The sequence below is a fragment of the Ranitomeya variabilis genome, chromosome 4 (assembly GCF_051348905.1).
Source record: "Ranitomeya variabilis isolate aRanVar5 chromosome 4, aRanVar5.hap1, whole genome shotgun sequence".
In the NCBI taxonomy this organism is placed as follows: Eukaryota; Metazoa; Chordata; class Amphibia; order Anura; family Dendrobatidae; genus Ranitomeya; species Ranitomeya variabilis.
This window is the reverse complement of record NC_135235.1, coordinates 49584630-49610960: the sequence shown is the minus strand read 5'-3', so window position 1 is coordinate 49610960 and position 26331 is coordinate 49584630. Positions and strand designations below refer to the sequence as shown.

Below are 26331 nucleotides of genomic sequence, written 5' to 3'. Positions count from 1 at the left end.
CCTGGAATAAGCTATACATTTATTTTCATCTATATCCATGCTTACAACTCGTTCTATAGGAGAGGTGACTTTACATGATATTTTTTATTCCCAAAAATGTTATATCATTACGGTTACCCACTTTCCAGTTGGTGTCAATTATTCTATTGGTCCATATACTAATACAGGAACAAAACAATTACAGCTTTAGATGTTCACATATGTAACACTAATGCAGTAGTATTTTCAGTACTCAGACATCTCTTGCAAAAATTCAGAAGCTCAGAACTTCAGGATTGCCATTCCAACGGGAAGCCTTCATGTGACGCTAACCTGTGGAAGAAGAATATAAAACCCATGTTACAGCACAGGATCATAGATGGCATGTGTCATTAAGAGCAAATCTGTCACCACCAGATGTCACAATGTAAACTGCATTCATTATTAAATACATCTCTTTGACTTGGTGAGCCTGGTATATTTACCTTGAAAATCCATATAAGATCGATTGTAGAATCCTATTATTAAAATGAGCAGTCCAGTAGAGGAGTCGAGCTCTAAATGTTAGTATCAAGAAGGAAAATATTCAACTAGGATTATATAGCCATGCAGATATGGATTTTTAAAATTAGCACACCAGTCTCATCAGGTCTAAGACATATATTTAAAGGGGGAAACTGGGGGGAAACATAGTGATTCAGAAGGGGCCGTCCTAGTAGTAGACAACTCTTTTAATAATGCAGATTGTATTATGATGTTTGGTGATGGATCCACTTAAACGTACCATAAAAAGATATTTTGCCAGCTCTGAGGAATGCTGGTTAAACATACTCTAGTGGGCAAATAAGTTGTTGGAGTAATGTTAAGAAAGTGTCTTTGGAGCCCTCTTTAAACTTCATCATTTCCATCACTTAGTGCAGAAATTAGGTTCTCAAATTTTCCTACAATGGAACAACTAACGGCAGTTTGGGCACATTGACATCACTCGAAGGCAGCTCCCTCTTCAACAGAATCAACAGAATCAGATACCAACTCAAGAAGAAGCTCAAGGTAAAAAAATCTCTACCTAAGGGCTCATACAGACTTTCATTTTTCATTTATGGGTTTCTTTTGCTGTTTTCACAGAAAGAACATGTTCCAGTTATAATCTATGGAGCTGTTCACATGTCCATCTTTTCAGTGGATTATGGGCACGATTCATCAAAGCTCTCATATCAGAATTGTGGCATAAAAGTTTTAAAAAGTTGTAAAATTTAGGCCAAAATTTTGTGAACTGTGACATTCTCACGACAGTTTTTTCCAGATCCGACAAAATGGCCGAAGCTAGAGCGGGACAAGAGCATGGTGACCACTGATCGTCAAATTCATGATGAGCGGCAGCATTTCCTACGCCACAAATCTTACTCCAGCAGGGACTGGAGTAGGATTTGTGGCAAGATGTAAACCGAGTTGTAGGCCGTTTGTCCAACTCATGAATCAATAGCGTCTGACTCCAGCACGGCCCCATATCAAGACCGGTGTGAACAATTCCAGTCTTGATGAATTAGGCCCTATGTGTCCACAAAAAAAAAACACAAAGGTATGTCTGTTTTTAGTCCACGTCATAGATCAAAATTACCAATACAAGTCTATGGGAATGAAAATTAAGGACAGCACATGGATGGCGTCAATATCCTATCTATGTCATGTCCATGATAAACATTGTAACGTATAGGAGAAGCTTTACAATTTATTTATTTTTTCAGCAGTGAATATCACTGATAAAACACTGATGGTAAAAACTGACACACTGACCACACTCTGATGATACTAGGATTAAAACACTGCTGACACTTAATCCGTTTTTCATATGTGAAAATCAGACGTCTGAATAAGACCTTACTGTATGAGTAACCAGTACATTATATTGATCTCAATAGGCTGCCATGTTCCGAAATTAAAGAGAACCTGTCACTGGCTCAAGAAATTTATTTAAATACCTTGTAAAAATTCCTAATCCAAACTATTCTGCCACTTTTTCCATTTTGAGCTGTATCAATCAATTGCAGAATTATTCAAATTTTTTTCTTTTGAAGCACAGTATGTGAAATCTCTGCTTTGCAGTACAACTGGGCGCGAACATTTTCAGCCCTCCCAGACACTGCCAATTACAGGTCAGTAGCTGATCTATAGGTCTTATCCATCTTAGAGAGTGCTCAGCTGTGATTGGCAGCGCCTGGGGAGGAGGGGTGAAAGTGCATGCCCCTGAACAAAACTCTGAAATCACAACCAGGTGAACTACAAACAGAGATTTCACATACTGCACTCCAAAACCAACAAATGTGGATATCTTTGCAATGGAGCGACACATTTCAAAAATGAAAAGAGCAGCAGAATAAGGAGAGCGCAGGGATTTTAATAGGCATTTAATTAATTTTTTTTAGCAAGTGACAGGTACAATACAATAATATATCAGAATGGAAACGAAGACCTTGAAAAAGCCAAAAATGCTAAATAAATTTTGAATGAAACTGAATTGCAAAAAATATTTTTAACCCAATATATTTGCATGTAAGTAGAAAAATGTAAATTTTCCTGAAGGCTTTTTAGAAAAAGATGAGAAGTAAAGGAAGGATCTTCATACCTAATGCACACATTACACTTGCATCCTCGCTATGGTCACAGTTATGCACTCTCCATGGCCGGTGAGGACATGTCCACAGGAAAGACTCTGTGCCGACACAGTTCACATGATCCAGCAAAATGCTTCCACTTCCACGACCAAAGAACGCCAATGGTGGAGCCTGCAGGGCACGCCCACAGCCCAGCTGCCTGCAAACAACCACAGCTGAGGACAGACCCCACAGGTCATCACACACAGTTCCCCACACACCCTGGTACAATACTTCAAGGCGTCCCTCGCAGTGGTGGCTTCCATTTACAAGACGCAGGTTTAGAGGAATCTCTGAAGATAAAAGGAAGTAGAAAAGATGAACATGACAACTGTATGCTGCTCATTATTATTTTGTCTCATATAAGCCAGTCATATTTTTCTGACATTTCGTTATTTTTTATAATATTTTTCTGTCAGACAATATTACACAACTTTATTTTCAGGAATTAAGAGAACCTCTTGAATAGAAGGTTTGGTTGTTGGAACTATAGTAATTACCCTCTGATATTACTGTACGTCACAGTCGTTTGTATGGAACGGGCTCAGGAGCTGCCGATATCTGCCTGTAACAGCAGCGACTAGAATGAGCGGACCTGCCAAAAATCGAATTCATCAAACCATGTAGATTTTCCGGGCAGACTTAATTTACATTGAAGTTATTCTCCACAAATCTCTCCAGACCCCAGAGCTGAAACCTGATACTCGTCTCATCGCTCACCTCTTCGGATGCCCCCACTGCTCCCTGCCTGATCTCCGATCTTCCGCACCTCCGACCCTCCACACTAGTCTTGAGGTTCTGGCCGTGAGCCGACAGTTCAGCGAGATTTTGCTGACTTCGAGAGGCCCGAACTCCAAAACTTAAGTTATCGCCAGAATCCCAATTTTTGTAGAATTCAATTCCACTTGAATAAATTCAACCATCTCTAGCAACGACCATAAATGGCTCCTATCGCTGCCGTTTGACCAATTAAATGCCGCTGTCAATCATTAACACTGACTCCCATAGCTATGCACTGACTCCCCTCGCGGTATGCCTATGGATTACCCTGCAGCAAGGAGCTTGCTGGACTTCCCCTGCTGTAATGTTGGTCCTCCTATGAAGCTCTGATTGTGGCTGGATTTCTTTGAAGATGTCAATTTAACCACATATTGGAATACTGCAATTTATTGTATTAGGGCTCTTTCAGATGTCTGTCATAGTCGGTCCAATGTCAGATAGCAATGTATAGACTGGCCGCACATCTCCTGAACTGAGCGTGACAGCTTCATACATGCTCGAGCCAGTCCATGCACTGCAATACGACATCGGACTGATTACTACGGACATCTGAAAGAGCCCTACATAGGAAACTTGCAGAACCAAACCTTCGAAGGAAACTAAAAATTAAAGTTAAAATCTAAAAACTTAAAATCACCCCCTTTTTAAAGCACTTTTGTACGTGAAAATGGCAAAAAGAAAAATTTAAATTGTGGATTTGCGGTTTCTCAGTCACCACATTTTCCCTCCAAAAAATATATTGAAAAAAATAAAATAAAGAACGAAAGAAAAGTTATCAATATATCATTATGTTCCCCACAATAGTGTCTGTAAAAAATTCTGAGATCATAGAGGCACATGACAACTGATCAAATCAGCTGTCATGTACCGGAAAAGATGCTGGCTCAGTGCCGGAGCCCGCAACAAAGGGACAAAAGCGACCTATGACATATCTTTAGGTCATAGGTCGTGAAGGGGTTAACCACTAAAATTTATGAAAAATCCTTAGACATTTGGTATTGCCATAATCGTACTGGCCTGGAAACTTATTTTGCTCAGTCATTTTTAGCGTAAAAAGAACACTCTCACGGGCTGCTAGCAATGGTGTGCCATACCATCATGTGACCTCCGGTGGTGAAGAATGGCGCATGACCACAGAAGCCACTGATTGTCTGCAGTTTTCACATGATGATATGGTTTGTCATTGCTGGCAGGCGGCAAACAATAACCAGTGTTATATCAATGGAGCATCTGCATATCTGTGGCAGTAATTAACAATTTACATGTGTAATGAGGACAATTCACCTGTCACATTTTGCTTTGCTGTGGTGGAAGGCGGCTCTAAAACGTGACAAAATATATTAAATGCAGATATTAATAAATTATATGTAAAAGATGGTGAAAATGTGAAGAAAAAAAAGTTTTCTGGCATAATGTTACCTAGGGATTTTTTTGTTAGAAAACCAGCACCTGTGTAGAAAAAGAACGAGAAAAAAAGAAACACATAAAAAGCATAAGCGTAAAGCGTTATCCAGCTTCTAAAAGCACAATAAACAAAACAGGAAACTCTTTAATACAAGAGAAACATGACTCCCCTCTTCTGATCCTGTGTTATACCTTACAAGTGATCAGCAAGTGACTGCTGCAGCCAATCATTAGCCGCAGTGGTCACGATCACGAGCCATACTACTAGCATTATAGGTCTACACTTAACTGATGATAACCTCATTGATCCCTATCTCTGTCAGAGCCTGTGCTGTACTGGCAGGAGAATGAAATTGTGAGAAGGTTTTTGTTTTGGGGGGAAAAATTGAGAACTTAGTTAAGAAGGACCTGTCACTGACTCAAAAAATATTGACGTTAAATACTTTGCAAAACTAACAAAAAAACACAGCTCTGACCTCCCCTAATTTTTCTACTCTTTTCCATTTTGTGTTGTGTCTCTCCATGGCAGAGATATTCACATGTGTTGCTTTTGGAGGCCAGCATGTGAAATCTCTTCTTGCAGACCATCTAAGTGTTTATTCAGAGTGTTCTTTGGAGGGGATGCTTTTACCCTTCCCTGATGCTGCCAGTCACAGCACGGCAGCGTATGATACTGGTAAATCAGCAGCTGAGCTGTGACTGTCAGCATCTGGGAGGCAGGAATAAAAACTCTGAAGGTAAATGCCCAGTTGAAACAGAAGCAGAGATTTCACATGCTGCACTCCAAATTCAACCAATATGAATTTCTCTGCAATGGAGTGATGCAGAGCAAAACGGAAAAGAGCAGCAGAATCAGGGGAGCTCAGGGATTTTAATAAGATTAATATTATTTATTAGTATAGCGCCATTTATTTCATGGTGCTTTATATGTGAAAAGGGATATACATAATACGATAAGATATTTAACGCATATTTTTAGACAAATGACAGGTCTATTTTCAGCATGTGTCATTTATAATTCAGAACTACATGGAAGTACATTATATACCTTGATGTGTATATTCAGCCAGCATATTTTTAACTGGATAGATTTGCCAGTACTCCATTCTTCTAGTAGCCAATAAAGCACAAAAACATTACGCTGATTGGCTGGGTACAATCTAAATTGGACACTACTTTCAAGGTTTCTTGGTGCGCAAAAAGAACACTGTGGACTTGAAAGTAGTGTTCAATTTAGATTTCCCCCTTGTCATGGTGCCGAAATATAGCCAAAAGCCACACAAGAATATAAAAGCATCGTAAATAGCACATGGTAGGTGAGGTTTTGTCTCTGGGTAAAAAGTCATAAAAAAGATAGGACATGCAATGTCTGACTGCACTAATTTAAAGTGTTATTCTCAACATTTATTTTTCAGAGCACATTACTTCCGTGCCTCTAGGCTCCTGGGACTGTGTGTTCCTGAAGATTGACTGTTCACCGGCATGGTTGAGCCGCCAGTCTGAACTGCGCGCTCTTCAATGCTGTTGGCAGAGGCAGTATCGCAGGAGCACAGCAACACTGAAGATTTTCCGATCTAGCTATCCAACTAGATTCAAAGAAGCTCTTACAAGCTATTTAGAAAAGATCTTGTAAACACTGCGCTCCTTAGGCTACTTTCACACTAGCGTTAACTGCATTACGTCTCAAAACGTCTTTTTTTCTAAAAAAACGCATCCAGCAAAAGTTTTTGCTGGATGCGTTTTTTTCCCATAGACTTGTATTGGCGACGTATTGCGACGGATTGGCATACGTCGTGTACGTTTTACGACGTATGCGTCGAAATTTGCATCCTGCAGCATACGTCGTTGGCTGCAATGGAAGCCTATGAGCGACGGATGCGTCGGGACACGTCGTACGACGCAATACAGCGCTGCAATACGTTTTTTTACACTGAGCATGCTCAGAAGCAGGATGTTGTTGCCAATTGGCCAGACACCCCCAAATCTATATAAACCTGGCCTGGGCCTTCAACCCCACATATGCCAGCAAGAAGCCTACAGAGAAGAAGCCTGCCACCAAGACTCCAGACTGCCAGCAAGACCCCAGCCAGCCACAGGAGCCAGCCACAGGAGCCAGCCACAGGAGCCAGCCACAAGACTCCAGCCACCATAGAGCCAGTGTGAGTATTGCAATTTTTGTGTGCATCTGTGTGCCTGTGCATTTCTGTGTGTATGAGGTACTACTGACTACAGCAAGAGCTTAAAACCTGAAGAGAACCTGAGGCCTGCCATCGTCCTGCACCAGCCAGTGCCATGCTAGAGTCCAGATCCACCATGATGCCAGCCACTGTGAAGACCTGCAGCTCCAGCCAAAGGATTGTCACTCAGCCATTTGTATGTGTGTGTATGTGAGTGTGTATGCGTCTTCTGATTGGGTCCACCTTTCTGCCTTTGTTGTACATATGTGTATTTGCATAAAGCTTATGTGCGTGCGTGTGTGTGTGTGTGTATTTTTGTATGGCTTTGTGCTTTTGTAAGTAATGTGCCTGCACCTTGCCTTTGCCAATCTTATGCCTGTTCATGTGGGAGGGTATGTGTCCATGTTCAGGATTGCATCAGGATTTGGTCAGGATTTTACATCAGTATTTGTAAGCCAAAACCAGGAGTGGGTGATAAAAGCAAAAGTGTGCCTGTTTTCCTACTTTCCCTCAAATTGTTACACTCCTGGTTTTGGCTTACAAATACTGATGGAAAATTCTGACCAAATCCTGATGCAATTCGGAAATGTGGACACATACCATGCATGTTTGTGTGCGTCTTGTTGATTGCATGTGCATTTGTCCAGGCTTTAATTGGTTAATTGCCTTTTTCTGATGTATTGACTGTATAGTGGTCTGTGCAGCATGTGGTTAAAATGTGTTTTTTTTTTTTGTTTTTTTTTAATCTGATGTATTTTTTAAAAGTCTAGTGGTCTGCAGCTTGTGGTTTGAATGTGTGAGTTTTTTTTTTCTATTTAAAAGTGATTTTATTTTCCTGTTAAAACCATTTGCAGTTGATGTACTTGTATTTAAAATAAAGAGCATTTCAGCTCCTAATTGTGATTTTTTTTTTTAAAAAAAAAGTGAAAAAAAAAGAGAATAATAAAATGTTTTTTTTAAAAATGTCCGTAGTATCATTTCATAAAGGTAAATTTAAAACTGGTGTATGTACCAATGGTTACACATACAATACAGAGTTGGTTGAGGGCTTATTTTTTGATAAAGGTTGTACTGAAAAGGTTTTATTTTAGGGGGGGGAGGGTGATTTTTTTAAAATAAAATGTGGCAAATATATTTTTGCAGGGTGGGTTTAACATTTCAAAGTGTTATTTTTTGGGACATGGAAATGAATGCTATAACGTGCAACTTTTTTTGGGATGTTTTGGTGTTCACCTGTAATGAACATTTCTGACATCATTTTTGCAGGGTGTTTATCGTTAAACATTACCTAGTTCAGGGGGTGGTCTAACTATAAATCAATTATACATATTACAGATACACCAGGACCGCAGCCACTGACCAGCCCACCAGGACCACAGCCACAAATCTTTCAAAGTAAGTTTTGAAGACCCCAAATCTGCTGCTTCAATGTGTAGAGCAGATTGCAAGTGTCTTTTAACTTTTACAGAAACACCAGGACCACAGCCGCCGGCCTTGATACCACAACAATGTCCTCTTCTGACAGCCCTCCTCCACAGCAACAGCGTGTATTGGTAAGTTAACATAATTTTTTTTTTTTTTTTTTTAATTAAATTTTTTTTTTTATCACTACATGCATAAATTATGTTTCAACAGGAAGCTGAATCAGATGAGGAGCTGTCAGAAGGGGGCGAGACGGGTGGAGAGATGCCAGTGGAGGAGGAACCAAGTGTAAGTAGTGGTGAAACAGTTGCTTCGCACATCACACTGCACCATACACAAAACAGATTTTTACTCTTCGCCACGACAGCACCCTACTGGAGAGAGGGATCCGCCCCGCAGGAACAGGAAACCTATTGAGAAATAAAAGGGGGCGGTCCGCCTCTCCTCCTCAGTTTAGGTTTCCTGTTCCTGCGGGAACGACAGGACTTCCGAATGAGAAACCATACCTGGGCTTGCATGCCGCCTGCGCAGTATCCGAGAGAACGGCAGGGGCTGCGGCTCAGAAGCAGCGTCGGGGGAGTTCCGTTAGACGGCTCCCCCCTCGTCTGATGGAGCGGGCAGACGGCTGGGTCCGGGAAAGGCCGACCGGCGTCCTTCCCAGCGTGCGGTACGGCAGCAGGAGCGGGTAAGATGACCTTCCTTCGCGGCCCGGCGTTGAATCCCGGGCCGCACACGCGCCGACCGCCGCAAATACAGGCTACCCCGGAAGTGGATCTTGGACTTCCGGGGCGCCTAGGCCGGATCCAGGGCAGGGGAGCGGCACTGTCTGCGCATGCGCGAAAAAAAAAACAAAAAACGTTTTGGCGCTCTATTTAAAGCGCTCACTAACGCTGAAACGGCGATGCAGAGATGTCATCCCCAGGTGCCATGGACCCTACAACCGGAGTTCCAGTACCCCCGCCAAAGATCACGCCAGAGGATCCTCGGACACCGCTCGTAAAAGCGACGGTTCCAGAACAGGATCTCGGCCTTCTGATCCGAGCAAAAAACGACAAAAAACGAAGCACAGGGAATGTGCCTTGTGTAACCAGCCCCTCCCTGACTCATACCCCAAAAAACTTTGTGAGGACTGTTTTAAAGAAACAACACAGGGAGCAGCAGTGTCCATTACGGACCTACGGGCCATTATTAGAGAAGAACTAAAAAATATGACCCAGGAAAAACCGCGTAGTTCTAAATCTAAAACACCAACACTTGTGTCAGACTCCGATAGTGACCAACCGATACTGTCAGATGCCTCCCTATCATCATGTCTAGCGTCATCATCCTCATCAGAGATTGAGGGACGCTCATGTTTCCCCTTAGACAGTGTGGACAACTTGGTAAAATCCATTCGAAATACCATGGGGTGTGAGGAGTCTAAGGGTGCGCAAACCGCGCAAGAGATAATGTTCGCGGGTTTGGCAGACAGAAAGAGGAGATGTTTTCCGGTTATACCAGCAGTGAAAACATTAATCAAAAGAGAGTGGGAGAAGCAAGATCAGAGAGGCTTTCTACCCTCAGCCTCAAAACGCAAATATCCGTTTAGTGACGAGGAGCTTCTTACTTGGACCAAAGTCCCTAAAGTCGACGCAGCTGTAGCCTCTACCTCCAAACAATCCACTTTACCTGTGGAGGATGCGGGACTATTGGTCGATCCTTTGGATCGTAAGGCTGAATCATCCCTTAAACGTTCCTGGGAAGCGGCTACAGGAATATTCAAACCTGCAGTAGCCAGTACTTGCGCGGCCCGGTCAATGATCATCTGGATTGATCAGTTAGACCAGCAAATTGAAAAGAAAAGCTCGAGAGAAAAACTAAGAGCAGCCATCCCCTTAATACGAGGAGCAGCGGCCTTTCTGGCAGACGCCTCCGCCGACTCACTCCGTTTAGCAGCAAGATCTGCGGGCCTTGTAAATAACGCAAGAAGAGCTCTATGGATGAAGAGCTGGAAAGGGGACGCGCAATCTAAATCTAAAATATGCGCAATCCCATGTGAGGGTGAGTACCTCTTTGGTAAAACCTTAGATGACCTACTCAAAAAGGCAAAGGACAGGAAGAAAGCTTTTCCTGAATCCTCTATTCCCTTTTACAGGAGAGCCTTTAAAAGGAGGCCGTTTGGCAAAAGGAGGCAAACAGATAGGTCTACAACATGGACCCCTAAGGACGACAAGCAGAGAGGTACCATGTTTAGAAGACCCAACCCCCCAAAAGACAACAAATACTGAGGACATACCAGTTGGGGGCAGACTTAAATTTTTCTCCACCCAATGGGAGAAGATAACATCTAGCTCGTGGGTTTTAAATATCGTCCGAGATGGAATTAAATTAAAATTCTCTCGTGTGCCCCACGAGTCTTATATTATAACAACTCTCAGCTCGCCCATACAGCAACAGGCTCTAGAGCTTGAAATTCAAACCCTAATATCAAAACGGGTCCTAGTCCAAGTACCGATGGGACAGGAGGGTAGGGGATTCTACTCTCCCCTATTCCTAATCTCTAAGCCCGACGGTTCTTTCAGAACCATCATAAACCTTAAAAAACTCAATTCATTCATTGAAAATTATACATTTAAAATGGAGTCCATTAGGTCCACCATAAAACTCCTCTTCCCAAACTGTATGATGGGGGGCATTGATCTAAAGGATGCTTACTATCATCTCCCCATTCATAACAGATACCAAAAATTCCTCAGAGTGGCGGTAAAAATCAACAACGAGGTTCGTCACTTCCAGTATGCGGCCTTACCCTTCGGCCTCTCAACAGCGCCGAGGATCTTCACCAAGATAATGCTAGAGGTGATGGCATACCTACGCCAGAAGGAAACTTTGATTGTGCCCTATCTGGATGACTTTTTGGTAATAGGAAATTCAGTTACTCAATGTGCTGATCGTTTAGCTCACGCAATTTCCTCTCTACAGGACCTGGGCTGGATAATCAATACCGACAAATCCAGACTCACTCCGCTTTCCCGTCAGGCGTTCTTGGGGTTCCAGTTAGACTCCATATCTCAAGTGTCTCATGCCGCAGGTAAAAATCCTACTGATCAGACACAAAGTCCTAGCCGCAATAACTAATCCTCGTATATCCCTAAGACAAGCTATGTCGTTACTAGGGTCTCTTATCTCTTGTATACCAGCAGTGAGATGGGCTCAACACCACACTCGAGTACTACAACATCAAATTTTACAAGAGGATAGACGGTTATTTGGTCACCTAAATACAAAAATAACCTTATCTCAGGAGGTTTTAACTTCCTTAGAGTGGTGGCTAGACTCAAACCATTTGTTGAGTGGGGTTCCATGGGTAATAAAGCCATCTCACACCATAACCACTGACGCCAGTCCTCATGGATGGGGCGCTCATATGGGGAACGATTATTGCCAGGGGTTATGGAGCATGGAAGAAAATTGCAGCTCCTCTAACTTCAAAGAACTGAATGCTGTAAAATACGCCTTATACCATTTCCTCCCACAGATTCGGGGGAAAGACGTCAGAGTCCTGTCCGACAACACCACCACGGTGGCGTATCTAAATCGGCAAGGAGGTACGCGATCAGAGACTCTGATGTCTTCTGCTACGGAAATCTTAAATCTAGCAGAAAGTCACCTAACATCCCTTACTGCACTGCACATAAGGGGAGCAAGCAATCAGCAGGCGGACTTTTTAAGCCGACACACCCTAAGGCAAGGAGAGTGGTGTCTAAACCAGCAAATATTTCTGGACATAATATCTCTTTGGGGCCGTCCTCAGATAGATCTTTTCGCCACAAGGAAAAACAGAAAAGTCCGGAGATTTGCTTCTCTATCTCCAGCGGATCATCCGGACATTCTGGACGCTCTCCAAGCCCCTTGGCAGTTCAGTCTGGCGTACGCATTTCCTCCGATCATATTGCTACCTCAAGTTATACGCAAAATCAGAGAAGAAGGGGCGAGAGTTGTACTGATAGCTCCATTCTGGCCCAAGAGACCATGGTTCTCATGGCTACGGACCATGTCGGTCTCAGATCCTTGGGTCCTCCCCTCAACGCCCAACCTTCTCTTCCAGGGTCCGTTTTTCCACCCTCAGGTGGACAATCTCCACCTGACGGCCTGGAACTTGAGAGGCAGATGCTAAGATCGAGAGGATTCTCGGGGGGTTTAATTGATACGCTTCTCCATAGTAGAAAACCCTCCACCACAAAAATCTATACAAGAGTATGGAGAAAATTTTTTTCAATTCCATACATTTACCAACACGTCAGAGATTCCGATACATTCTATCCTGGAGTTTCTTCAAAAAGGGAGAGAACTAGGTCTAACTGTAAACACCTTAAAGGTTCATGTTTCAGCACTAGGAGCCCTCTATGGCCATAACATTGCGGGGGATAGATGGGTATCCAGATTTATTACGGCCTGCGAAAGAATGAATCCAGTTAACATACCTAGAATTCCACCCTGGGATTTAAATTTAGTCTTACAAGCCCTAACAGACTCTCCATTCGAGCCAATAGACTCAATACCAATTAAATGTCTATCACTAAAAACGGCCCTCTTGGTAGCACTGACTTCAGCTAGGAGAATCAGTGACATCCAAGCACTCTCTATAGATCCACCTTTTTTGTTAACCTTTCAGGATAAGTTAATTCTTAAACCAGACCCTTCCTACCTACCCAAAGTAGCGAAAAAATTCCACAGGTCACAAGAAATAATCTTGCCCACTTTCTTCAGTAATCCCTCCACTCCTGAAGAACAAAAATATCACACTCTAGACGTTAAAAGAGTAGTGTTAAAATACATTGAAAAGACCAGTAGCTGGCGACAGAGTAGGGCTCTGTTTATTTCCTTCCAGGGTGTCAAGAAGGGTCATGGAGTAACAAAAAGCACCTTATCCCGGTGGATCAGAGAGGCTATCAGACTGGCTTACTCCGCGAGGAAAGAAAACCCTCCGGAAGGCATAACGGCACACTCTACCAGAGCGATGGCATCCTCCTGGGCAGAGAGGGGAGACGTCCCGATTGAAACTATATGTAAGGCGGCAACGTGGTCAAATCCTTCTACATTTTATAACCACTATAGGCTAGACCTATCGTCAACTTCTGACCTAGACTTTGGCAGGACTGTCCTCAGCACGGTGGTCCCCTCCCTAGGTGATGGTCTCTGAAAGATCTCCAGTAGGGTGCTGTCGTGGCGAAGAGTAAAAAGCCGGATTACTCACCGGTAATGCTCTTTTAGTGAGTCCACGACAGCACCCTCTTACATCCCTCCCTATATTAATATAATGCATATTATTTGAGTAAAATCCTTTTAATCATAAGCAAATAAGTTTAAAGAATGAAATAAATGATATTTGCCTAATATTGGCGGTCCTCCGGGTACTCTGAAATCAAAACTGAGGAGGAGAGGCGGACCGCCCCCTTTTATTTCTCAATAGGTTTCCTGTTCCTGCGGGGCGGATCCCTCTCTCCAGTAGGGTGCTGTCGTGGACTCACTAAAAGAGCATTACCGGTGAGTAATCCGGCTTTTCATACATAACTAAACACAGAAAATATATGCCTACCTAACTGAGAATTTGTTTCCTTTATTTCAGGCTGCTGCTGCTGCTCCTGCTGCTGCCGCTGAAGGTTCTCCCAGACACTCCCAGAGTCGGCGGACTCGTCGCCGCGGTCGGCCATCAGTGAGTTTGTTTGTTTTTTTTGGGGAGGGGGATTCTATTGGTACTTTAGTGTTTCAGTGTACTAATTTGTTTGTTTTTCTTATATTTTTTTTTTGGCACAGGCTTCACAGCGTGCTCCCGCAGAAGAGGATGATGATGACGACGACGACATCGACATCGACAGCCTCATTGAGGAGGTTCGCGAGCGGGAGCCGCTGTGGAACATGGCTGACCGCAGGCATGCCGATACCAGTGTCACCCGTCGGTTCTGGGACGAAGTGTGTCACAACCTGTTTCCAAGGCGGGAGGGCCTTCATCCTCAGCAGCTGAGCAAACTAGGTAAGTATTCACTTTCCAGTGATGTTTTGAGCTGACTGTAATGTATAGCATTTACCAATTTTTTTTTTTCTTTTGATTCTTGTCTTCACAGTTCAAAAGGTTAGGAAGCGGTGGCGGTCACTGAGGGATCGCTTTAAGAGGGAATTCAACCTGGAGATGCAGGCCCCGAGTGGCTCTGCAGGAAGGAAGAGGAGGAAATACAAATATGGCCCGGCCCTCTCCTTCCTGAGGCGAACCATGCTGAGCAGAGTGTAAGTATTCTACAACCCACTAATAACCATGTTAAACTGTCTACTTAGTTTGCTTTCAGTCAGGGCTTTTTCATTTCAATGTATTAATTTCTTTTGTTTTTTCTTTCACAGCACCTTCTCCAGCCACCGTGCGCCTGCATCTTCCTCTGCGCCCTCTGGAGCGTTCCCTCCTGAGTCCGCCACTGAGGGCCACGTCGGTAGGCCCCACACCTCTGTCCCCTCCACTTCATCCGCCCCAAGCAGTGGAGCATTATTGCAGGCTTCATTGCTCGCATCTGATGCTGAACAGATAGCATTCCCTTTTACCCCACCCCTCTGATCCTGCCACCTCGAGACCACCATTAGGTTCGTGGCGGCAGCGACAGAGGGGTCAGGAAAGGAGCTATGCTCCTGAGTTCTTACACCTGAATGCATCCTTCCAAGGCTCTTTCAAAATTTTGGGAGAGCAAGTGACTGCTGGTTTCAACATGGTGCAATCCCGCATCAGTGAAACAAGCCAGGAAACCAGCAGTCGCTTGGATAGGCTGCATTCAGCTGTAAGTCCCGATCCGGCCAATATTTTTTTTCAATCCATGCTCAGGAGCATGGAGAAGCTTTCTTTTGAGCAACAGATGCGGGTAATGAATACCTGCCATAATGCTCTACTGCAGGCCGTTAATGACCCCCAATCTACCCACACACCTCCCCACACCTCCACTACAAATTCCACCCCAGGCCCCATTTCCACCCCAGGCCCCATTTCCACCCCATACCCACCATTACCAAACCCAGCCCCAATACCCACACCAGCACCATTACCAAACCCAGCCCCAATCCCCACACCAGCCCCAATCCCCACACCAGCCCCATTACCCAACCCAGTCCCACTACCCAACCCAGTCCCACTACCCAACCCAGTCACAATACCCAACCCAGTCCCCATCCCGGCCCCCAAACCAAATTCATTCCCCACTGTTTTCTTCCTTGCCCAGCTTACCTTCCCCAGTTAGTATTCCCCCTACCCCAACACCACCCCCCTCTGCTCAGCCTCCTGGTTTTACCCCCCCCTTCCACTGCACCCCAAACAAGTAGGGTTTCCCCATCTATCGACGTGGTCCAACCTTCCTGCCCCTCCTCCCCTAGTATCTCCACCCCACACTTTGAAAACCTTTAGTAATGCTTTGTTATTGCTTGCTAAAAAAAAATTTTTTAATATTAACAAACTGTTTTAAAAAAAAATGGAAAATAAAAAATATCTTATTTTGTAAAAAAAAAAACATTTAAAAAAAAAAAGAGTTAAAATAAAATTTTCTCTGATTTAAATTCTATTCTTTGTGTGTGTGTGGATTTATTAAGGTAATATAATAGAAAAGGTTTAATAAAAACAAACACCAGACATGTGAAAGGTATAACACAATGGTTTTACTAGCAAGAAAACCACGCTTTTGGGTTTTTGTTTTTTTTTTGGTAGAAACACATTTTTTTACATAAACAAAAAACATGAGAAACAGGTTACACAATCATGTCTTGCCACGGGATCCGCCCGACAGGTGAGACAAAATAATCGGCAAACTGGTCCCTCATCCTTGTAACTGAACCTGTAGAGCGAACCGAGCTGCTGCGGTAGTCCCACAAGGTGGTCTCCAACTCTTCATCATCCAAGGAAACGGGCTCCTTTGAAAGGACAAAGTTGTGGAGCACCACACAGGCTTTAACCACCTCGTCTATAGTTGTGTTTTTCAGTTTGATAGATGTCAGCAGAACTCACCACTTCGCCGTCAATATGCCAAAAGAACACTCCACGACTCTTCGTGCTCTAGTAAGCCGGTAATTAAAGCCCCGCTTGGTATGGGTTAACCCCTTAATCCCATATGACGTACTATACCGTCGAGGTGGGGTGGGCCTTAATTCCCGGTGACGGTATAGTACGTCATACGCGATCGGCCGCGCTCACGGGGGGAGCGCGGCCGATCGCGGCCGGGTGTCGGCTGCATATCGCAGCTGACATCCGGCACTATGTGCCAGGAGCGGTCACGGACCGCCCCCGGCACATTAACCCCCGGCACACCACGATCAAACATGATCGCGGTGTACCGGCGGTACAGGGAAGCATCGCGCAGGGAGGGGGCTCCCTGCGGGCTTCCCTGAGACGATCGGTACAAGGTGATGTACTCACCTCGTACCGAACGTCTTCTCCCTGCAGGCCCCGGATCCAAAATGGCCGAGGGGCTGTATCCGGGTCCTGCAGGGAGCACTTCCGGGTCGGAGCAGGCTGCAGATGAAAGCTGCAGCCTGCTCCGATGAAAGTATGATCGCAGATCTGATAGAGTGCTGTGCACACTATCAGATCTGCGATCTGTGATGTCCCCCCCCCTGGGACAAAGTAAAAAAGTTAAAAAAAAAAATTCCACATGTGTAAAAAAAAATAAATAATTCCTAAATAAATAATAATAAAAAAAAATATATTATTCCCATAAATACATTTCTTTATCTAAAAAAACAAACAAAAACAATAAAAGTACACATATTTAGTATCGCCGCGTCCGTAACGACCCAACCTATAAAACTGGCCCACTAGTTAACCCCTTCAGTAAACACCGTAAGAAAAAAAAAAAAAAAACGAGGCAAAAAACAACGCTTTATTACCATACCGCCGAACAAAAAGTGGAATAACACGCGATCAAAAAGACGGATATAAATAACCATGTTACTGCTGAAAACGTCATCTTGTCCCGCAAAAAACGAGCCACCATACAGCATCATCAGCAAAAAAATAAAAAAGTTATAGTCCTCAGAATAAAGCGATGCCAAAATAATTATTTTTTCTATAAAATAGTTTTTATCGTATAAAAGCATCAAAACATAAAAAAATGATATAAATGAGGTATCGCTGTAATCGTACTGACCCGACGAATAAAACTGCTTTATCAATTTTACCAAGCGCAGAACGGTATAAACGCCTCTCCCAAAAGAAATTCATGAATAGCTGGTTTTTGGTTATTCTGCCTCACAAAAATCGGAATAAAAAGTGATAAAAAATGGTCACGTGTCCGAAAATGTTACCAATAAAAACGTCAACTCGTCCCGCAAAAAACAAGACCTCACATGACTCTGTGGACCAAAATGTGGAAAAATTATAGGTCTCAAAATGTGGAGACGCAAAAACTTTTTTGCTATAAAAAGCGTCTTTTAGTCTGGTTTCACACTTGCGTTTTTATCTGCATGCGTTTTTTAAAAAAAACGCATGTGTGAAAAAATGCATGTAAACGCGGTAAAACGCATGCGTTTTTATAGAAAAACACAAGAAAACAAGAAAAAAACAAAAAACCCTAACCCTACCCCTAACCCTACCCCTAACCTGAAATACGTGGCACTGAAATATACGTTTATATACGTATATACGTATATAAGTGCCACGATATTTCAGTGGCCACGTATATAAGTGCCACGTATTTAAGTGCCACGTATTTAAGTGCCACGTATTTAAGTGCCACGTATTTAAGTGCCACGTATTTAAGTGCCACGTATTTACGTGCCACGTATTTACGTGCCACGTATTTTTCAGTGCCTGAAATACGTGGCACTGAAATATCGTGGCACTGAAATATCGTGGCACTGAAATATCGTGGCACTGAAATATCGTGGCACTGAAGTATTTACGTGCCACGTATTTTTCAGTGCCTGAAATACATGGCACTGAAATACGTGGCACTGAAATACGTGGCACTGAAATATTGTGGCACTGAAATATCGTGGCACTTAAATACGTGGCACTTAAATACGTGGCACTTAAATACGTGGCACTTAAATACGTGGCACTTATATACGTGGCACTTATGACTGTCAGAAAATGTTCAGTAAACGGTTAGGGGTAGGGTTTCAGGTAGAATTGGGGAGTTTCCACTGTTCAGGCACATCAGGGGCTCTCCAAACGCGACATGGCGTCCAATCTCAATTCCAGCCAATTCTGCGTTGAAAAAGTAAAACAGTGCTCCTTCCCTTCCGAGCTCTCCCGTGCGTCCAAAAAGGGGTTTACCCCAACATATGGGGTATCAGCGTACTAGGGACAAATTGAACAACAACTTCTGGGGTCCAAGTTCTCTTGTTATCCTTGGGAAAATAAAAATTTGGGGGGCTAAAAATCATTTTTGTGGGAAAAAAAATATGTTTTATTTTCACGGCTCTGCGTTGTAAACTGTAGTGAAACACTTGGGGGTTCAAAGTTCTCACAACACATCTAGATAAGTTCCTTGGGGGGTCTAGTTTCCAATATGGGGTCACTTGTGGGGGGTTTGTACTGTTTGGGTACATCAGGGGCTCTGCAAATGCAACGTGACGCCTGCAGACCAATCCATTTAAGTCTGCATTCCAAATGGCGCTCCTTCCCTTCCGAGCTCTGTCATGCGCCCAAACAGTGGTCCCTCCCCACATAGGGGGTATCAGCGTATTCAGGACAAATTGGACAACAACTTTTAGGGTCCAATTTATCCTGATACCCTTGTGAAAATACAAAACTGGGGGCTAAAAAATCATTTTTGTGAAAAAGAAAAATAATTTTTATTTTCACGGCTCTGCGTTATAAACTGTAGTGAAACACTTGGGGGTTCAAAGTTCTCACAACACATCTAGATAAGTTCCTTGGGGGGTCTAGTTTCCAATATGGGGTCACTTGTGGGGGGTTTGTACTGTTTGGGTACATCAGGGGCTCTGCAAATGCAACGTGACGCCTGCAGACCAATCCATTTAAGTCTGAATTCCAAATGGCGCTCCTTCCCTTCCGAGCTCTGTCATGCGCCCAAACAGTGGTTCCCCCCCACATAGGGGGTATCAGCGTACTCAGGACAAATTGGACAACAACTTTTAGGGTCCAATTTATCCTGATACCCTTGTGAAAATACAAAACTGGGGGCTAAATTTCATTTTTGTGAAAAAAAAAAAAAAAAATTATTTTCACGGCTCTGCGTTATAAACTGTAGTGAAACACTTGGGGTTCAAAGTTCTCACAACACATCTAGATAAGTTCCTTGGGGGGTCTAGTTTCCAATATGGGGTCACTTGTGGGGGGTTTGTACTGTTTGGGTACATCAGGGGCTCTGCAAATGCAACGTGACGCCTGCAGACCAATCCATTTAAGTCTGCATTCCAAATGGCGCTCCTTCCCTTCCGAGCTCTGTCATGCGCCCAAACAGTGGTCCCTCCCCACAAATGGGGTATCAGCGTACTCCAGACAAATTGGATAACAACTTTTGGGGTCCAATTTATCCTGATACCCTTGTGAAAATACAAAACTGGGGGCTAAAAAATCATTTTTGTGAAAAAAAAAATAATTTTTATTTTCACGGCTCTGCGTTATAAACTGTAGTGAAACACTTGGGGGTTCAAAGCTCTCAAAACACATCTAGATAAGTTCCTTAGGGGGTCTACTTTCCAAAATGGTGTCACTTGTGGGGGGGTTTAATGTTTAGGCACATCAGGGGCTCTCCAAACGCAACATGGCATCCCATCTTAATTCCAGTCAATTTTGCATTGAAAAGTCAAATGGCGCTCCTTCCCTTCCGAGCTCAGCCCTGCGCCCAAACAATGGTTTACACCCACATATGGGGTATCAGCGTACTCAGGACAAATTGAACAACAATTTTTGGGGTCCAATTTCTTCTCTCACCCTTGGGAAAATAAAAAATTGGGGGTGAAAAGATAATTTTTGTGAAAAAATATGATTTTTTATTTTTACGGCTCTGCATTATAAACTTCTGTAAAGCACTTGTTGGGTCAAAGTGCTCACCACACATCTAGATAAGTTCCTTAGGGGGTCTACTTTCCAAAATGGTGTCACTTGTGGGGGGTTTCAATGTTTAGGCACATCAGGGGCTCTCCAAATGCAACATGGCGTCCCATCTCAATTCCAGTCAATTTTGCATTGAAAAGTCAAATGGCGCTCCTTTGCTTCCAAGCTCTGCCATGCGCCCAAACTGTGGTTTACCCCCACATATGGGGTATCAGCGTACTCAGGACAAATTGTACAACAACTTTTGGGGTCTATTTTCTCCTGTTACCCTTGGTAAAATAAAACAAATTGGAGCTGAAATAAATTTTGTGTGAAAAAAAGTTAAATGTTCATTTTTATTTAAACATTCCAAAAATTCCTGTGAAACACCTGAAGGGTTAATAAACTTCTTGAAAGTGGTTTTGAGTACCTTGAGGGGTGCAGTTTTTAGAATGGTGTCACACTTGGGTATTTTCTATCATATAGACCCGTCAAAATGACTTCAAATGAGATGTGGTCCCTAAAAAAAAATGGTGTTGTAAAAATGAGAAATTGCTGGTCAACTTTTAACCCTTATAACTCCGTCACAAAAAAAAATTTTGGTTCCAAAATTGTGCTGATGTAAAGTAGACATGTGGGAAATGTTATTTATTAAGTATTTTGTGTGACATATGTCTGTGATTTAAGGGCATAAAAATTCAAAGTTGGAAAATTGCGAAATTTTCAAAATTTTCGCCAAATATTCGTTTTTTTCACAAATAAACGCAAGTTATATCGAAGAAATTTTACCACTAACATGAAGTACAATATGTCACGAGAAAACAATGTCAGAATCGCCAAGATCCGTTGAAGCGTTCCAGAGTTATAACCTCATAAATGGACAGTGGTCAGAATTGTAAAAATTGGCCCGGTCATTAACGTGCAAACCACCCTCGGGGCTTAAGGGGTTAAGTTCCGACTACTGTACGGTTTCAGTAGGTGCGGCGACAATTGAAAGGCTTCATCACCTACACAGACATATTCCATGGCTGGTTCACTTGTTCCTGGCAGTGGTCTGGCTGGCGGGAAATCGTAGCTCTCTCCATAAAGGCAACGACCCATTGGTGAGTTTTTAAAAACTTGGGAATCGTTGGACCGTCCAAACGCTCCGATGTCCACGGCAAGGAACCTGCAGTTGGCATCTGCAATAGCCATAAGGACGATGGAGAAATACTTCTTATAATTATAATACTCCGATCCTGTTCCTGCCGGTTTCGAAATCCTTATATGTTTCCCGTCAACTGCACCCACACAATTAGGGAAATTGCAAATTTGCTGAAACTCTTCAGCACTTCGCAACCAGATTTCCATGGATGGTTGGGGGATATACTCTGGTTGCAAAGTGGTGCAAATAGCCCGACATGTGTCCTTCACTATTCCAGAAATAGTGGAAATGCCCAGCCTGAATTGGTAATGGAGCGAAGTTATAGATTCACCCGTAGCTAGGAAACTGTAAAAAAAAAAAAAAAAAAATTAGCAAAAATTGCACAGACCAACAAGTTTCAATATGGCACTGTTAATTTCACTGTTTTTTTTTTTTTTAAAGGACGGGACACACAATCAAACAAGCATGGAACCGGTGTAAAAAAAGGAGTGGAATGTCCGCCCAGAAAACCAAAATTACATGCTGCAGAAAATAGTGCACAGTATGCCAGTGCAGTATTGTCTGCAGCATGTAATATAACATTAAAAATGACCAATGACATGAAGAAAAGCAGTGGAATGTCCGCCCAGAAAACCAAAATTACATGCTGCAGAAAATAGTGCGCAGTATGCCAGCGCAGTATTGTCTGCAGCATGTAATATAACATTAAAAATTACCAATGACATGAAGAAAAGCAGTGGAATGTCCGCCCAGAAAACCAAAATTACATGCTGCAGAAAATAGTGCGCAGTATGCCAGCGCAGTATTGGCTGCAGCATGTAATATAACATTAAAAATGACCAATGACAAGAAAAAAAAGCAGTGGAATGGCCGCAAAGAAAACCAAAATTACATGCTGCAGAAAATAGTGCGCAGTATGCCAGCGCAGTATTGTCTGCAGCATGTAATATAACATAAAAAATTACCAATGACAGAAAAAAAGAGGCTTACCGCAGGGTCACCATCAGCCGCTCCGCCGGTGTGATGGCAAGCCTCATCCTTGTGTCCTGCCTTCGGATAACATCCTCCAGTTTTTGAAGCAAAAAGTCGAAATGTTCCATCCTCATCCGCACGTAGTTGTGGAATTTGTGTGGATTGTGCCGCAACTCCAGGTACAGAGTGGACTGGACACCCCGGGTCATCCGCAGTTCATTAATTGGATGAATCCACAGTCGTCTCCGTCTCCGTTGCTGCAGAAGCATCCTACGCCTTTCCGCTGCCGCCTCCTTCTCCCGCACTATGATGTCCAGGCGATTCGTCTCAAAGATAACGTCGGTAACCAAACTAGCAATCCTCCCAAGAACACCTTCCATCGCTGCCACAAAACTAAAACCCACAAAGATGGGCTGTAAAAACAGTAACTATATAGTTTTCCCTATTTTCCAGTAGCCAATCAAATTTGGGAGCCTCCCATTTTAAAAACGGATCCGTCGGAAAAACGGATGCAACGGATGGTAAAAACGTATGCAACGTATGCAACGCATCCAGTATTTTCGACGGAAACGTTTAACGGATTTGCGACGGATCCGTCGAAATGCTGTATGCGTGGCATACGTTTGTCTCCGTTTTTCACTTTTTCGACGCATCCGTTTTGTCTGCAAAAAAGACGTTTTGAGACGTAATGCAGTTAACGCTAGTGTGAAAGTAGCCTTACTTAGGAGATCTGCCACTGATTACTTTCCACAGTGGTGGCCATTAACTTAGGTGATGTGTAAACTACACAATTAAAAATCCCTCTGTTCTTGATAAAGGAGAGGATTTTTAATTACAAGTAAATTGCAAAGCTGTGTGTTTCTACAAGTGCTTTGCAATTCTAACCCTTAATCATGATAAGAATAACTCTAGTATAAATCCACAGCTACCTAGGAGTAATTGTGATTTTTGTTTGGTAAGAATAATAACGCCTGAGATGAATTGCCCTAATGGTCACTCTGATGCTTTTCCAAAAGTAGATATAACTAGGAAATAGTCAGATAGAATTTTTCAAGACTGGGAAAAAGACAGGAATGGGAAGAAGGCCAATATAAAACAATAAATCTACACATCCTTAAGAATTTTACCTGTGCAGATAACGCCGCTGTCCTCCCCGTGCACACAGTTATGGGTCCCCCATGGCCGATGAGGACATTGGCTAAGTGCAGTCTCGGTTCCAACACAACTGACATCATCCAAGACAATATTTCCGATGCCTTCACCAAAATGAGCTAATCCATAGGCAGAAACAGCCGTGCCACAATCCAACTGTCTACACACAACCATGGCATCATTGATGTCCCATAGATCGTCACATACAGTGCCCCATGAGTTATTGTAATTTAGCTCCACGCGGCCGGCACACCGATGCCACCCGTCGGCTAAGCGCAGTTCAACAGGAAATACTAGAGAAATGTGAATGCAAAGTTTTCAATGTTAATATTGTCATTGTTTTACTGATAAATCAGGAAAAATTACACTATTACCATTATACTTCATCCTGGACTCATCTACTCATTACTATCATAACGGGTGAAGCCATAGGGGGCACAGAGGCAGCAATTGCACCTCCTGTTAGCTGAGATGGCCCAAGCGCCTCTCTACCACATACTGTAAAAAGACAGCAGTATTACTAATGGCACATAGTAGATGATGGGGAACCCTACCACTGGTTTTCAATCCCAGTAAGAAGCCTCTCATAAAGTCAAATCAGATCTCATACTTTGCACTGACGAGGGGCAACACTCCGAAACACGTGTCTGCAAATTGAGATTCTAGTTTGCCTTTTATCCTAACAGTCATATTGCAAAGCTCGCTATAGGGTCGATGTTGACTTTTAAGATTGCTACTTCCAATGGGAGGCTCTAGAGTTCACATCCTCCTCCTCTCTGACAAGACAATTTGCATATTTAATTTCCCATTGGAGCACTGCAAGGCTTATAAGCCTCCTCACATTGAGATGCCAGGCTTGGCTTGTCACTCTCCACAAGGAGAAATGTTACACCTTAGATCCCATCGAATTAAAGACCCAATAGTTATGTTTCTTACCGTTAGCAAGTTATTAGCTATTTTTTCTATATTAGCATTTTGAAATACTGTGCAAATAATAAAATCACAAAACAGATCAAATATCCCTAAAATCCTTTTTTATGATCTCAACAAGGACATACTACATACAAACGCATGTCCCTGCGTACATCATGTTAAAAATATGTGCGCATGATGCATGCGGATGCATGCAGATCTATGCGGATCAAACGCTGCGCGCACAGACGCAAATGTGAAACCAGCCTAAGCCTCACATAATATCATAATGTGCATTGCCCCATGACATCATGATGTAGCATTTAGGCCTAGTGATGGTCAGTGGCCTTCAAGACCAAGGTGAAGATGGAAGGCACCTTGTAATGTTTAAAGAACCTTTAGGGACAGTGTATTATTTTCTTTTTTACTTAAATGCGTGTTTTGAAACTAAAAAATATTTTTTTTCAATTAGGTTTCCTTAAAAATATTGCACCACTTAACTTTTACAGACTTTTTGTTTCCCTGCACATTAATCTTTGATGTGGTCTGTGGTCATAAATTAGTTGAGAAAAAGACGGGTAAAAGAATTACACAGTCTACAGTCAGATCGTCAGAACTCAGCGATGGATTCTCAGATCACTCATTCTGCAACCAGCAGTAACAGGGCAAACATTACAAATAGAAGGCAAACGGGGCAAAACATTTAATGAAACCCAATGGCTAAAATTAATTTTAGCCTCAAATATATCCATATTGGTAAAAAGAAATGTCCCCAAAGATGGACAACCCATTTAAAATTTCCCTAAATTGCTTAGCTGTCTCTATAAAGTTTTACCAACAGTATAACATAGCAGGGGTGAATGCAGATATGTTATTATCATGTGTACGTGTCAGTGCCACTTACACCTAAATTCACATATAAACCTTCTCCCCAGCATTGGTTGCTTAGAATTACATTATATCAATAATCAACAAGTACAATCAGTGAGTACTCACTTTGAGGTTGAGGTGCGGAAAAATTGGAATTTGCTTAAAATAAAATAGAAGAAATACAACACATATTTAGTGCAAAACCAGAAAACATAACACAAACGTAAGGATTCTCTTCTTTTTCAAACTTTGGCATTACAAGTCTAGTTCAATCATTGTAGGGAATGGGACTGTGCTGTAATACCAAGCACAACCTGTGGACAAGAGTGGTGCTGCAATCCCCCAATAATCTCTGTGAGGAAGAGGGATCTATATCTCAGAAATGGAGAGGAGACGAAACAAAAAATAAGGCCAGATTCAGAAGAACGGTGCAATTTGGACCAATTTAAGAAAAAAAAAACATCCTTATGGCAAGTGATAGTTCCTCGTCCTCTTTAATAATATAAAACATTTAAGAATATTTCATACACAAAAAGAAAGTGAAAGAGTGCAAGTACCTGAGCATATGACTCCTACGTTTTCCAGAGGGCCACAGTCATGTACGTACCACCCACGGTGTAAGCACTGCCACAGCGTCTGCTCAGTTCCAACGCAGCTGACATCATCCATGATGATATTCCCGCTGCCTCGTCCATATCTAGCGAGGGCCAGGATGGGGCTCCCACAACCAGCCTGCCGACACACCACCTCTGCATTGATTCTGTTCCAGCCATCATCACATACCGGGGACCATGCTTCTTTGTAGTATAGCTCCACAAGACCAGCGCACACATGCCCACCCTGTGCCAAGCGCAGCGCCAC

The 26331-nt window shown here is 42.9% G+C and overlaps 1 protein-coding gene across 1 annotated transcript; it reads right to left on the bottom strand.

Moving 5' to 3' along the window:
- LOC143768378 (scavenger receptor cysteine-rich domain-containing protein DMBT1) lies at positions 1–26331 on the bottom strand. The gene is made up of 7 exons (XM_077257059.1): positions 26028–26331; positions 25597–25629; positions 23664–23981; positions 4830–4859; positions 4695–4730; positions 2603–2923; positions 1–312 (listed from the first exon to the last, which is right to left on the bottom strand). Exons 1-7 carry the CDS (start codon positions 26137–26139, stop codon positions 308–310), a joined length of 855 nt encoding a protein of 284 aa, XP_077113174.1. The 5' UTR covers positions 26140–26331; the 3' UTR covers positions 1–307.

What these genes read in the sequence shown, in the direction of transcription:
- LOC143768378 (XM_077257059.1), bottom strand. Translation starts at nt 26,139, where the DNA reads ATGGATGATGTCAGCTGCGTTGGAACTGAGCAGACGCTGTGGCAGTGC. An exon ending in TCTAACAAAAAAATCCCTAG is followed by an intron (nt 4,731 to 4,829) that starts GTAACATTATGC and finishes GTCACGTTTTAG; the next exon opens with AGCCGCCTTCCACCACAGCA. An exon ending in AGCAAAGCAAAATGTGACAG is followed by an intron (nt 2,924 to 4,694) that starts GTGAATTGTCCT and finishes TTTTATCTTCAG; the next exon opens with AGATTCCTCTAAACCTGCGT.